General features: G+C 36.9%; 1 protein-coding gene across 1 annotated transcript in view; it reads right to left on the bottom strand.

The window, feature by feature from the left end:
- park7 (parkinson protein 7) overlaps positions 1 to 781 on the bottom strand; it is a 31,696-nt gene extending 30,915 nt beyond the window's left edge. Inside the window, exon 1 of the mRNA XM_028807407.2 lies at positions 602 to 781. Within this exon, the coding sequence (XP_028663240.1) occupies positions 602 to 691 (90 nt within the window). The 5' untranslated portion in view covers positions 692 to 781. The remainder of the gene's footprint in view (positions 1 to 601) is intronic.
- Positions 782 to 15,775: the final 14,994 nt, after the last annotated feature.

The raw sequence follows: 15,775 nt of genomic DNA, 5'->3' as shown, positions 1-15,775 counted from the left end.
ATTCAGTTACACAATTTATGGTTCCCTCTACATGATGTACAGAATTCTGAACATCACAGACACAATGCCCAGTCTCACAACTTAACTTCTGTTCGTTTTTCACAAGAAAGACGCTGTCTTGTTTGCACACCCTGTGCAAAATGAAGTGATGGCAACACTGTTTTTTTAAATATGCAGGGGAACTTTAACACAGGTCTTACATCCAAGGCATCCGTGCTCTATATTATACTCTAAACTAAAATAAAACAAAACACAATTGAGGTCACTTTTTCCAGTGCTTTCCTTAACGGTCATTTTTTAGACACGTCATAACAATAATACGTTTCAATGACATATCTTAAAACAAAACTGCACATATATGTATTAATATTTTGTTGACACATAAATATTACAGGCGCCACATGCAGTAATATTTAAGCTAGTAATAAATATTAAGTAAGTACGAATGCAGACATATTTGAGCACAGAATATTAATCAAAGGAGCGTAATAGGTGATCGTGCCTTTCGAGTACATATAGCACGTCTCCCTGCGATAATGTTTCAAAAATAAAAATCAGCCAAGTCGCTGTTGCCTTAAGCGCCCTTTCCCCAAGTACTGACCCCAGCTCTCCGCATGACATCCACTGGGATAACCGTCTCCATCTCCTCCGCTCCTTTAGCAAGAATAACTAGCGATCGTTTACCAGCCATATCTGCAGACTCAACTTGTACTATGCTCTGTACAAACGTTTGTGGGAATATGTTCAGGTCAACGCAACACTAGCTACGGATACTGAAAGGGGACATGATACACATAAAAAAATGTAAAAAAAAAAAAAAACGCGTTACGGGATTCCACCAGGGACAGACGAAAAGCGAAGTGTTGACGACACCTCGGCAGCCTTGCCACAGACTGATATAAAAATCGGAAGGTTAGATAAACACCTAATAGCGAGGATGTATGGGTTGTCACAGTAGAAATAGTTTCAAGATTGTATCTTTTTAGATTTACATTTCACTTGGTTCTTTCCTTCGACCTTGTAATAGAAAAAGTATTGCATTCAGAAAGTCATCTTCATTACTCACTGCTGCCAACTAGCTTACGACATTAACCACATCGTCTGAAAGATAACTGAAGCCTCTACATAGGCGCGATGTGATTGGCTGTTGATATATGCGTCAAAGCTTTTAATCCTGACCATGCCGAGTTTCGTGATTTGGTTGGAGGGCACTTTTCTCTATATGTGCACAGAAAAAAAAAAAGTTCAGTAAAATGTTTCAAATACAATTTTACCACCTTCTACTCTCCATGGCTTAGCATTGTGGCTATACGCCCGATTTACCGCTAGTTAGTCCGATTCTGATGTAAACTGAAAGCATCTGAAAACGACTAAGTTGATGGCTAGGGTGGCACGTGGTTCAGTGTCCTGGGTTCGTGTCCACGCTGCAGTCCTGCGTTTCTCAAAAGTCGCAATCAGGCGTATGTGTAGTCACTGGGGTAGACTGGTCACCCATCCAGGTCTGGCTCCAGCCAAGATCTGGCATTGTATCCAGTCCCCTGCAAATCTATATTGGATTAAGTGGGTTTAAAATTATTACAGTATGTTATGCATGGATAGTTTTTACACCCCCAGAACTATTTGCAAAAAAGAGATCTTTATGCTGCAATACTTTTCTGAAGTGGTGTAAAAGATTACCGTTGTCCTAAGGGTGAATGTCCATCCATCCATTTTCCAACCCGCTGAATCCGAACACAGGGTCACGGGGGTCTGCTGGAGCCAATCCCAGCCAACACAGGGCACAAGGCAGGAACCAAACCCGGGCAGGGTGCCAACCCACCGCATGACACACACAAACACACCCACACACCAAGGCCAATTTAGAATCGCCAATCCACCTAACCTGCATGTCTTTGGACTGTGGGAGGAAACCCACGCAGACACGGGGAGAACATGCAAACTCCACGCAGGGAGGACCTGGGAAGCGAACCCAGGTCTCTAGATCTCCCAACTGTGAGGCAGCAGCGCTACCCACTGCGCCACCGTGCCGCCCAAGGGTGAATGTTTCTATTGAAATTGAAATGATTTGTTCCGTTCAGTGTAATAGACTGGCACCATATCTAGGGTTGGTTCTTACCTTCAGCATTGTGCTCCACTCACCAAAGATCGTATACTGGACTATGAGAAATCAATAACAGTAGGAACCTTTACTGACTTATTACCAGATCGGTCCTGCTCCACTGAGGCATCCTAATTTGTTTCAAAATTCCTGTTCACATAATATATTTTGCCTTTTATCACTGCTATTATCCTTTGATTTCCAACTTGCCAGGAAGTGAAAAAAGGACACTTTCTGTAGTTTATACCTGCAGTCCTAAGCTGAACAGATTGTGTTCACTGGCACCAAACTGTCATGTTTGCATGTTTGTAGCCATGGTACAACTGCCCAAGAGAAAAATGATTCATGCAGCTACTTGAATATACCTGCTAGGTAATCATTTATTAGAGTATGGATTAGTTCACTTTTAAACATTTACTGTAGGTAGTTAATTAAAAGACAGAGATGATTACACATGAACTATCTGTAATGGTAAAAGTACAGTTATAAAATTAGCCATAGAAGAGGTGGGGCAGCTGCCAATAAAGCAGCTTTACAAAACTGATGCTGGAAGGTGTCTTGATTAACTTTTTTAATACTAACATCTTAATATTAACTTTTAATGCAGAAATGTGATGTGAAAATTGCCACCATGATATATAATTCAGTACATTTAAATTGATACTTTATAGGACTTTTCACTGAATACAAGCACTGACTGTTTGCACAAGTTTCTACTTATAAAGCAATGACAAAATAGTTAAACAATGCATCATTTACATACATGGACACACAAATTAGGGTTGTATACGAAGGAGTATACGCATTCTGGGTTAATTTAGGGACAGCAATTTATTTAATATAAATGTCTTTGAGATTTGGGAGGAAATACTTGAATTTTCCACACAAGTTGACCCTAGGTCCAGGATTCTGAGACCGTGGGGCAACAGCAGTAACTTATGTGCCACCATGCCACTCTCTTTTAATTTAGGTGCCCTGAAATAACAAAAGCCATTTGTATTTATTATTAAGTATCACAATTGCTTCTCCTGTTGTGTATTGTTCTCATCATGTGTGAGAGCTGGAGTAGAGATGCAGTGCACAATGTCAAAAAATCTTCAGAAGTGGGTAACATGACATTCATTCATGGTGATTTAAGTGACTAATCAATATAATGATATCTTTTTTAACATGTTATGTTTTACACTGTGTTAGTTTCTTCCTATGCATTAATACAAAATGGAAATGTGACAATATTAACAATAAAAATAAAACATATTTCTCCACTGAATTATTTTTCTAATTGTGTAAATGCACCAGAAAAGCGAGGCTTGGGACAGTGTGCAAGCCTTGCCAGCCATCTGTTTAGTGGCTACTCAGTCCTGTCCTGCAGCAGTGGCAGTACATAACCTGGCCAACCCATACAGAATGTTCACTCACACTCATACACAAATGATGCTCTTACTTTGGTTTGTTTCCTACATCTACTGGGATCAAACTCCAGCCCTCACATTCACAAATCAATGTTACACTAGTCTAGAATACAAGTCCATGAAATTTAAACTTGTGGGTTTCCAGGGAGAGAGAGAAGTTGGAAGTATGTGCTGATAGCGTGTTGCTGCACCCACCACATGACAAACCACCTGGATTGGGACCCGAATGCTGCAGGTGACACCTCAGCACACACTGGAACAGTGTAAGGCTTTTATGGTGGCTGGGGTGCCAATCCTGCCACCCACCCCCCAGTTTTCCTTGCAAGTTGGAGCTTGCTCAAGGGCCCAATGGAGTAGAGTCACTTCTGATATTTACAGGATTCGAGTAGGGGGTGTGTAAATAAAAAAAAAAAAAAACTGAACAAATGACTTGATGTTGAGAGAAAATAAAAAAGCTAAAATTGCTGTTATCAGTTCAGGATTTCAGTAGCACAAGGTGAATGAAGTATTGTAATGAGCACAGTGACTGTGGAGCCAGACAAGCACACAGACATGTAGACCACCACAGCTATTGGGCTCCATACATTTGAGAAGTGCTTCTGTCTGATATAACATCTTTCTGTCATTTTAACTACTGAACTACTATATGACATAACAACAGCAAACAGAGTTTAGATAAGCAGTATGGTCTAGGGATATACAGTACATGTTGAAACACTGCAGCTGTTTGCCATGGCATGTTTGCATTTCCAATTAAACAGTAATGTTAACTTACTTCAGTTATTTGTTTAGATGTGCAGTCAGAAGGTGGATGTTGTTCAGCCTTGTCCTTTCTTTACTGGTGTTGTTATGCTGATTTGTTGATTTGAGTGTTTTGAGCCCTGAAATCTGCATCTCCCATAGCTCTTTGTCATCAGTCCCCTTAATGGCAGTCTTTTTGATGGAGTGTAACACACTGTTTGCTTCAAATGCATATTTTGCAGTTCATAATTTCATGAATATAGCTGGTGATTCTGTCAAACTTACATCGACTCCTACACTATCATCATAATGCTGACACATAACACAGAACACACACAGCACCTGCGACAACATACTGTTCACGTTTACCACTTATCCAACGATGCTGACATATGCAAATGTGTATAATCTGATTCTACAGAAAGGGTTATGTTTATTTTTAAAATGTACTGCCCGCTTTCTGAACATGCAACACACATTTATATGTCTAGATTTTTGTTTTTTGAAACATTTTGACTGCAAACAGTTCATCATAAATAGAAGCTTGCTGTCTGTCAGATCAGGTTAACGAGAATACCTCTAATCTTAGGAGTTCAAAAGCCCCACCCCTACTTTAAGTATTGCCTTCAGGAGGCTTTGGATTGGTTAAGAAATATGACACTCAGTGAGCTGTCTAATTGTTCCCACCCAGTTTTAGGCAAAATTTACTCATGGTTCTCTCCAGACATACTGTATATATTATACTTGTGGCTTCAGTGAGACTAATGTTACACAGGAGCAGGGAAAAAAACTTTATTGAACTGAGAGTTTTTAAGTCACAAGGTGAGCACAAACCAAAAAGACCTAGTGTATAATCCATTTCTGAAATAATTAGACACTCTCCTTCCATGTGCTATTAGTAATCATATTCTGATAATCAAGATTATCAAAGTGAGATGACAGAAGTATTAGGATTAGTTCAGGGATTACATGAATCCATCCATTTTCAAAACCTGCTTTTCCAGAACAGGGTCTTTAGAATCTATCCCAGCAAGCATCAGGCACAAGGCAGAAACAAATCCTGGAGTGGGCACCAGCCCATCACAGGGTGAAAACACACACACACAAACACACACACACACACACACACATAACTAATTTTGCTATGGTAATCCACCTGATTTGCATGTCTTTGGACTGTGGGATAAAACCCAAATAGAAATGGGTTGAACATACAGACTCCATGCAAGGTTCACCAGGAATTGAACCCCATTCTCTTTATTGCCAGGCAGCAGCACTACCAGTGCACCACCCACAGCTAATGCAGAATTTAGAGAATATAAAGTAGTTTCACATACAGTATAGCAGGTAAGGTATAATCAATTAAAATATAAGATAGAAAAGGTTAATTTTTTGTATGATTTTTAATGTGACCACTGATGGATGGTGTGTATATATAGTGTTTTAATTAATCCTTAGTTACTGTCACGAAGAACAAAGGATTATTACATACACCATTAATTAGCAAAAGGGAAAACAATACAATAAAACTTTAAATCTCTTCCATGAGATTTGAAAAAGACACTCAGACAGGCTTAACTTATGAATAATTCACATAATGATTGTTTATAGCCTATTAATTGTAATGTCTTGTATAGTAAATGAAAATAATTGTTGCCCAGTCTTTCTTCCATTAGGTTTGGCTCAAGTGCAGCTGGCATGATATGATGCAAAATAAGTTCATATATAATGTAGTTGAATGGTCTATTGTTCTCTATAGAGTTAGAGTACTGCCCAAATTCAATGAATATGAAAAAACGATTCACAAAGGAAAGTGAGATATGTTTAACTGTTAAATCTCCATTGTGGACCACATGTGCATTCGTAACTTGGATTATGTAGTTTTTGGCAGTGTTGTCCTGGAAACCTACTAAATTATTTGTAAATGCAAAAGCATGAATATGCAAATAGGAGACTACAAGAGATTACTGTTCTAAACCTAGAGTAGAAAAACAGAGGACATGGAAGGGCCACAGTGGCATTCAAGTTTTTAATTTTACTTTAGTCCTGCACTTAATTGAACTTCTCTTTTCAATAAATGGCTTGTCTCAACAGTCTAATTACTGTTTCAGCAACAGCAAGAAGTGTTAGTTTTACTTCTCTTTGAATTTTAGAACAATGCTTTTTGACTTTGAAGTTGCTGTTTTATTTCAACTGATTTTTATTTTATGTAGTACAGTCTCAAGACATTAAAAAAGCCAAAACATTTTAACATAGTAACACATTTAACAACTGATCTTAACAATATTGTGATTAAACATACACAAAGCAGATACAGGAAATGATAGATGCCAGGTGGTCTTTTAAGTAATGTATATCTGAGAGGTTTTACATAGCAGATTTAAAAATGGCATACTTCCACAGTGTGTATTGGCCCACCTCAAGCCCTGTTTGTTTATGTATGTATGTATACATTAAATGGATACATTTTTTAGTGGAATGAAGGGCATACAAGAGTTAAAAATGTAAGGGTATCAACTTAGTAATCCTCATTTAGATTTAATGAAAAAGCAAATTAGAATAGTTATAAAATAAATCTCAGCCACTGCAGTTAGGAAACTAAGTAGCTCTCCTTAATCGGAGTAATTTCTCCATGTTCTCTATCTTGCTCCTGGGTCAAATGAGGACTTCTGTAAATACCTCAAAGTCTAGAAGAGGCGGGGCTTGGGAGTTTTGTATGGCCATGGTCAGACATCATCTGTCTGCGGTCCTTCGGAGACAAATGACAAGAGAGAAAGACAAGATTGTTAGTGGCAATGCCCCTCTCTTCCTGTGATGATATTGCTTACCTTGTCAGAGCCTTAAATGGTTACTCTGTGATGAACACACACAAAGTATGTGCTGCATGGTGAGCTTTTATCTGTTTTATTTTAACTCACATTTGTTTGTCACAAAAAAGGAAAAAAAAATGTAATTTTTATTTTTACAGGCTAATAAAAAATGACGCAAGAAAATACAAGGATGAATTTGACTTCTGTGCACAAAAGGTTGTGATACCCATAAACATGATTCTAAATTTTATATAGAAGCCTACACTGATGCCAATGGAGACAGACAGTCGGGCCAAACCATTTAATTAACCAAGGACTCCAGAAACTGGTTTAAAAAAAAAAACAAAAACTTGTAACTGCCACAGCACTCCAGGTTCACAATGTCTTTACCCTGTTCTGCCAGACAGGCTAGCTCAAGGAAAACCCTTGATAATCTTGTTAAAAAAAATTTATTGCAATTCCAAACAATTATCATTTTCAAATAAATTTATTGGCATCATTTTAAAAATGCATTTTATAATCAGGCAGTATTTAAACAATACTGATTGGTGCAGTCTTTGTAATTACAGAACCATTTTTATAGTTGTAGTAAAATGTAATGACTACTTATTTTCATTTAATTTTTAAATGTGCTGTCTATTTCCCTTGCAGGCTTATAGGAAAAGCCTTAGCTGTTTCTGGTACATGAGTTCAGGCACTTTATTTCTCTTTTTAAAATAAGGGTTTATCTTCGGGATGGGATTTAGTCACCAGCACAGAACTGGAGCTTATAATAGTGGATTTTAGAGATAGTCATGCACTAGGGTGTTCAGAGGAATTTGACTGAATGTCCATCCCAAGGGCTCCAAGAGGAGAGTAACTTACCCACCTACCAATCCCAAGGGAGAGTGAAAGAGAGACACACCTAACTTTTTAAAGAAAGGTGTAACTTCTGCTGATTTGATCAGAGTTTGCTTCCTGACTTGCTCATAGGGATCGGAAGAGGTAAAAGGTATTCTTTCAGTTTCAAAAATGTCCAGCCAATATACACACTTTGCTTGGAAAAATCTCCAGAAATGTTAAATAATCTTCGACATACAGTGTTGATTATCAGATGAAATTCACAAGGCTTGCTGTAAAAAAGCAGATGGATCTTAGTTAAACTCAGCAACTCAAATAAATTGTCTTCTGGCATGCTTTGAGAGTTGGCTCTGCTGACTGACTTTCTGATGCATACATCTGCATCTTTGACAATTGTATTATTTTTCCTTTCAAAACTAAACATCATAGTCAGAACACTAAACCACAAGTTGCAGTCAATGTACCAAAGCAAAGATCCTCTAACTGACCTGTATAAATTGACTCTAACACTAATGAAATTAAAACTGAAAATATGAGTACAAGAAACTCTGTGACATTCTCTTTCTCCCTTTCTGACTGTTTAGTAATTTACTGGGTTCATCCAGGTTTTCCAGCTGCCTCCTACATTTTGGAGGAATTGGAAGAGACATTTTTATGGCTAGTTGTCCTTCCTGATGCCATCCTTCTTTAGTCACCTTTTAGGAGTTGCAAGAGGAATGGTGACCCTATTCGTTTCCCAGGGGTATTTTTCACCAGAATAATGATAAAAAATATAAAGAACTATAAAAACACGTGTTAATAGTCAAGAGACATACTGCATCCAAGGACTCCAAAACCCAGATTTATAATTACCTCTATGTCACCAAACCACAACAACTATGAGCCAGGTTACCAAAATGAAATGAGATGGACCCATGGACATTTCTGCATTTCTCTCCCCCCTTGAAATTGTCTTACCTAAAAATTCAGAAAGAATATTTTAATCACTCCCATGATCGCTGCTGTAATTTCCTATGCTTCATGCTACAGTCACTAGAACAACAAAAATTAATGCTCTATTATATTTCTTACTCTGGCTTTCTTGACAGAATTTCTCATCTTAAAATGTGACTGTCACACCTCACTGAAGAATCAGATTCTCTACTAATGTGAAGCACCACTGCACACTGTCTCATTTACGTGGCTGCACAAACACTTTACAAGGTAGGTTTAAATATTAACTTCTTTATCAAAATAAAATAAAAATACATGCAGGGGAAACAAAAGCTACTTAGTACAGGTGGTGGGGGGCAGCACACTGAGCTGATATGTATAGTAGTAGCAGATGTAGTATACTTGTAGTATTAGTATCTGTAGTAGTGGTATAGGTGTAGTACTAGTAGTAGACGTTGTAGTATAATTTTAGTATTAGTAGTTTTAGTATAGTTATTGTTACATGTACAGAGTACTGTGAAATTCTTACTAATATACAGTATGACCGTACAGCTACTAAATGTTGGCACTCTCTGTCCAGTGCAATAAAGTGCTCCTGTACATAGTCAAAAAAAAAACAAACCAAACATTGTTAATGGAATATGTTTCAAAGATTTAATATGTAAACAGTGTGATAATTTACTCTTCCAAATAAAGTGTAACAACACAATCAGCTGGTAGGTAACAAAATTAACTCCTGCCTTCTGGAACTGTAATAGCAGGTTTTTAATGTGATCTAGATATTGTGTGTTGTGCAGTGTTAGTGACTCACTAACACCATGAACAATCCAATAACTATATGGGTCTCTTAACATAATGCACAAATGAATAGTGACCCACCCCTAACCATGGAAATATTATCTCAGTCCTTGTTGTATAATTTATGGGGTACATCTAAATATTACAGAATTCATTCCCCATTTGCCCTCAGAAAAGTTTGAATTGTTGCAACATGGAATCAACAAATTCTTCAGAGAAATGTTTGAGTATGTCCACTCTAGTTCTTATCCTCAGTTCCTACCCCATTGACAGTAGGTGACTGGACAGGCCACCATTATGCTGTTTTTGCTGTCTTGCTCCTGGGGATAATCCTAGACTTTAGTCTCAGCGTAAATAATTATCCTTTAGACAAAGCTCATTCTCAGATGAATACAGTGGTATCAAGAAGATATGTGAAAGAGATGTTGCCATATCCAGGGACATTCATATTTTGCTTTGTTCATATCAAGGGATCAAATGCACTCCACAAAAGTACAGCTCACACTGGCCCACCATCCTCAGCTGCCTGCAGTGCTGACACTCAGCAGAATGTATCCAGTGATGATTGGGTTAATGCAGAAATAAGGATCCATCAGGTCATTCAATGTTTCTACAATCTTCCAGTATCCTCTATTTGTGTTTCTTTGCTTGCTGCAACCATATTCCCTTATTTAGCATGCAGTTTTGAAAATTAATTTTACTTTATTTTTCATAGTAAACAGCGTGAAGGCTATAGATAGATAGATAGATAGATAGATAGATAGATAGATAGATAGATAGATAGATAGATAGATAGATAGATAGATAGATAGATAGATAGATAGATATTTTTCTAATTCTTCTTGCTGTCTCTTATACTGTTCAAGGTTCCACACCAGCCCGAATAGGGTTCAATATCTGGATTATCAATTAATTAACTTTCAATGTGAGATTTATTTCCATATTTGATATGACATTTTTAACAAGGTCTTTTACTTTAACAACCGATGACTTACCATTTTTATTTCTTGCCATATTTTCAATTAAGACTTTTTCTCCTTTTCTTTAAATTTCTATATACTGTATATATATTTTGAGAAATGTCATTGTGCTTTAATTTTGTATTTAAACTTTAACAAATACAATGATGTTAATGGTTGATGGTAGGCATCTTGCATGCCATGAAGCCCCTTAAATCATTTAGCATAGTCGTGGACGAGATGGAGATGATGTAGTCCTATAAGTACCTTGGTTTTAGTGGACTGGGTTGAGAACACATACTATTTATACTAAACAGCCCAAAGGAGGCTCTTGCTCTTCAGGAGGCTGAGATCATTTAATATATTTGACAGGTTGTTGGAGATATTCTACTATTCCACTGTGGCTAAGTTAATATTCTATGCTGTGCTTTTCTGGGGGAATAACACCTGCTCAGGACATGCAAGATATTTCAATACATTGTCCAAAAGTGCTAACCATATTATAGAACTGACAATGGTCTCACTTCTCTATCAGTCTGGATTTAAAATCTTAAAAGATATGTTTTCTGGCTTTATTATCTTTTTTCACTGCTCTGAGAAAGCACCATAACAAGTATTTAGTGAAAGGTTCATTGCCATTGAAATTAACCTAAAAATGAATAATTTATTTGTATTTGGCATCCCATTGCCCAAGAGGGCTTTTCCTGCTTCCTTGTGGTGTACCATTTTTGGCGCCCAGCCTTACTGAATACACATTTTTTTAAAGCACATGGACCACATTATTTAATGAATTAGATGCTCTCATGATGACATATACCCCAAAGATTTGATTCTACAATTGGCCTGCTACCCAGAATGAGATTGGTTTGGCCAGTTGTGTCATGATCTGATTAGTCTGCCACTGAAAGAATATAACAATCTGATATAACTAAATAGTGGTAGATATAACCAATACATGAGATACAGAATAAGATACTCAGAAAAATGCAATAGTGATAAACCAGATAGACATAAGTGGCAAAAAACATTAGTTTGTTGCAAAGGCAAAAGGACAAATAAGATGAAATTTTAAGAAAATATATTTTAATATGATTCACACATGTATTTGTGAGGTTTAACCTTCCATTTGACAAAAATCAGGCAATAATGGCATGCATCTCTCACCTCTTTGAATAAGAAGACTAACATCACAAGCAACACTAGCAGTGGACAGAAACAACCCAGAAGCAGCAGACATCATTAAAGGAAATGATAAAGATGCAAAATAACAATGCTCAATGACAAAAAAATCAGTTTTGCAATAACTGTATCAGCAGAAAAACATAATATTAAAAAAATAAAAAATATCAAGATTTTGAGAAATCTGAAGAACAGCCTCCTTGTACTATAAATTTGTGTAATGACATTTCTCCTTCTTTCGTATGCAGGATATAATTTCCTATGAATTAATTTGTTGCATAGACTTGATGCAAGTCTTCTTTTAAAAGTTCAACAACTTTATTTTGAACAACAATAACAAATTAATCTTATAACAGTTTGTAAATATTAAGATACAGTCAAAGTCTGTATTGCTCTATTTCATTCTGCTGCCAAAATTCCTCCCTCTCACATCTGGAATCACACAACACATATCTCACATGCACACATGTACTCTCACTGAAACACATGAAATTAACAATGGTGCATTTACAAATATTAAAAAACTACTCTTGTTTAAATTAAAAGGTCCACTTACATTACGGCTCTTACAATTTGTATATTTATGATTTTGCACTTAAAAATACTTTGACATGCTAAAGATTATTTAGATAAAGAGTCAATTAAAATATTCTTAACCATTGTTCACACAGCTCTGTGTCTTGATGCTGGGCCACAAACATCTCTTTTTTGATCTTCTGAAAACATTTCTTAATATCTTTTTATTTTACAGTTTTTTTTTTGTTTTTGTTGTTCTCTTCTGTTTACTTGTTTGCTTTGTGGTACTCCCTGTATGGCATACTAATGGCATCCTCTCCTGCAATTGTGCATTGTTACAAGTGCCATTTTCTAAGAATGTAAAGAGAAGGTATACAGGAGAACTAAAAAAGGACAAATTTCATTTTGTTGTAACTAGCATTATGGGCCCAGAATTTGGCATTGAGAAGGATCTCTTGGAAAAAAATAGTGGCACACTTATTGCATTGTCATGTCACCATTAACTGTTTTCAGAGTGTTATGCTTGACATTGAACTCCTGTTTTTGACAGATAAGACTTTTAATATTGTAGATGCCATGAATCCAGCAACACAAAAACATTGAATGGGTTGTAGGACTCAAAGTAACCACAAAAGCTTTACCAGAAATCCATCAAATCTGGATTCAAAGACAGGACTCACCCAAGGCAGACTGGCCCCAAACTCAAAGAGCAAGATTCCTGGTTACACATGACCAAAAATGGAGCAAAGGCTTTTTAAAACCTAGAAGTCTTAAAAATATCCTTAGGAAAGAGAGGAAGTCTGTAATCCTCAGGTGCAATGACAAATCAAAACAAATAATGGAAGGTTTTTATTGAATGATAAAAATGCACAAACAGACAATGAAGGGAAAACAAGGTTTTTCCTAAAAGGCAACGCAGAGCAAAATAGCCAGTCTATATACCAGATTTGTCAACCACAAAACTAGAATCAAAGATCAAGAATACCAGAAAAAATCAATACTTACAAGGAAAAATTCAATAGCAAATTCAATGACAGTTTGAACCTGACCCTCTGCCAGAATCTAAAGGCAAGGATGTTGAAATGTCATTGTGGCCCCACCCTGGAATTCTATATAAAGGGGGAAGAGCACATAATTAAATATAATAAATATTAAACATAATAAATAATAAACTAAACCATATTGAAAAAATACTATACAAAAGGACAAAAAACATGATATATACAAAAAACAATTTTTAAAGACTAAAAAAAAGATCATAATAAATGTAACTACTAACTACTACCCCGGCTAAAGCATGACAATGGACACATTTCTTACAAGTTTGAGAACAATATAAAGACCACATAAAACACAATGATTATTATTTTTATTTTTTGTGGCCTGCTAGATCATGACCACATCCTATTTAATTTTATATCATTCAGCTGCCCAGGCCAAAGATAACTGCAGTCATAGCCAACCTGCACTCCTTCCTTGTTATACACACACAAGACACAAAATTTGTTATTTTAGAGTGGTGGGAAGCTTACCCAAGATTGTACACCAGAGAGGTCAGTCAAGTTGGCTATTTACGCAATGAGTATTTTTGTAATTAATTTAGACCACTTTGTAGAGCTAATTTTTTACTTTGACATTTAAGAGTCTTCTCCTGTTGATCAGTGTCACAAAAGCCAAATTAAATCCACTATGATTCAATGTTGTATAACAATAACGTGAAAACATCCAAGGGTGGAATTCCTTTAGGCATTTCACTAGTCATTACTATTATTTGTTATGTTTTTTTAATTTGCTGCACAGCCATTTTTGATTTCTTGGTGTGCACATCCATTGTGTGGTCACGTTGGGATGATGTACCATTCAGTCACTGGGGTGGGGGGCTAGATTGCATCAAGTGAATATTGTTCTGATTTACTGGTTTGTAGATTCTTTTGCTTTGTTGTTATACTCTGATTCTTTGGCTTGTAGGCTGGTCTTGTTTGCCAAGCATACCTTTTTTGTGGAATTATTTTGTGCTTTTTCCCATTTTTGTGATTTGTTTGATCCTTTTGTTAAAATTCTTCATTTATGCAGAATCTACACTGGACTTGTCATTCAAACCAGTTAATTCTCTCGCTTGAAAGGCATTTTTAAGTATTTTGAATATTTAAAATAGTTTTTTTAAAAAGTCAGTGTGCCATTTTGGGCCTGTGCAGGCCAAAGCCTGACTTTTAAGTTTGGAGACTGGTGTGAGTGCCACAGAGGACAGACAGGCATCCTGGCTGGACAATAGCATGACTTCAGCATGAAATGGTAGGTGCCGGGGGATGGACAAGCAGAAGTCAGAGGCCAGGAGCAGTTCCGTCACCCATATGTTAGGTGGCAGTGGACTGCTGGAGGCATCCTAGCTTGGACACCTGCAGGGGTTCATGGGAACTAGAGTCCAGAAGTGCAGCCCTCTCTCTGTCCATGGGAGCCGCAAGGGGGCACTGTATGGGGAAGACTACCCTGATTCCCAAACAACCCAGAAGTACTCCCCACAAGTCATGCCGAATCACCAGAAGTTGTTCTGAGTCCAATATATAAGAGGAACCTGCTGCCTTAACTTAGGGAATGAGAATTGGGTGGCAGTGGGCAACACTCAACTGTAGGCGGATAAAGAGGAAAAGGATTATTGTTTATATGGTTTTGGCTGTGTTCCATTGTGTTTAGTGCTTGTTGGATTGACAAATCCATTATTTGAATCTATGACTATGTTGGACATTATTGGGTCTGGGATTTGGGGCTCAGTGACACCCTCTCCTGGTAACACTGGGGTGAGACTTATTTTGGAAGGCAGAGTCAGTGAAGTCCTGGTTGGGACTATTGTTTTTGGAGTATTAACATCCATTTCACCATGTTGTGCGAGTACTTCACAACATTTAGTGATTCCCTTTTCAGACTGGTTTGGTTAGAGATCTGGTGTACACAACAGTTTATTTAAAATTTTGGTTAATGACTTTGCTGTGGTATTTTGATTTATGATTCATCTCCTGATCACCAATTGCCAACTTCTTTATGTAACAGGGAGATTTAGATTTAAAAAGGCAGGTAGGGTTTGCCTATGTGATCCAGTTGTACTGTTATGTCTTCTGTCTGGCATTTTAAATATTTTTTTTCTCTCTACTCTCGTAATCCATGGCAGAACCCCCACCAATAGGAACACTGGATACATGGCTTACTCTTTTTAATATGGCTGCTATGAACATGTGACCATAACTTTGAGATGGAACACATACTTCCATGTTGGCAATATCTCACTAACAAAGTATGGCATCTTAACAACGGAAACAGAAAATGACAGGAGTGGTGACATTGCTGACAGAAATATTGATGAAGTAAATAAAAAATTTGAAATGTTCCAACTTTCATATCAGTTAAATGAATTGCTGAATACACCTGAATGTTACGTCATGTGTATTTTTTCAAACTTATTTTTATATGTTACTTACACCATATAGTTTGTAGTGA

The sequence above is a fragment of the Erpetoichthys calabaricus genome, chromosome 8, assembly GCF_900747795.2.
Source record: "Erpetoichthys calabaricus chromosome 8, fErpCal1.3, whole genome shotgun sequence".
NCBI lineage: Eukaryota > Metazoa > Chordata > Cladistia > Polypteriformes > Polypteridae > Erpetoichthys > Erpetoichthys calabaricus.
Note: the sequence above shows the minus strand (reverse complement) of the source record. Positions and strands in the feature narration are given on the sequence as shown.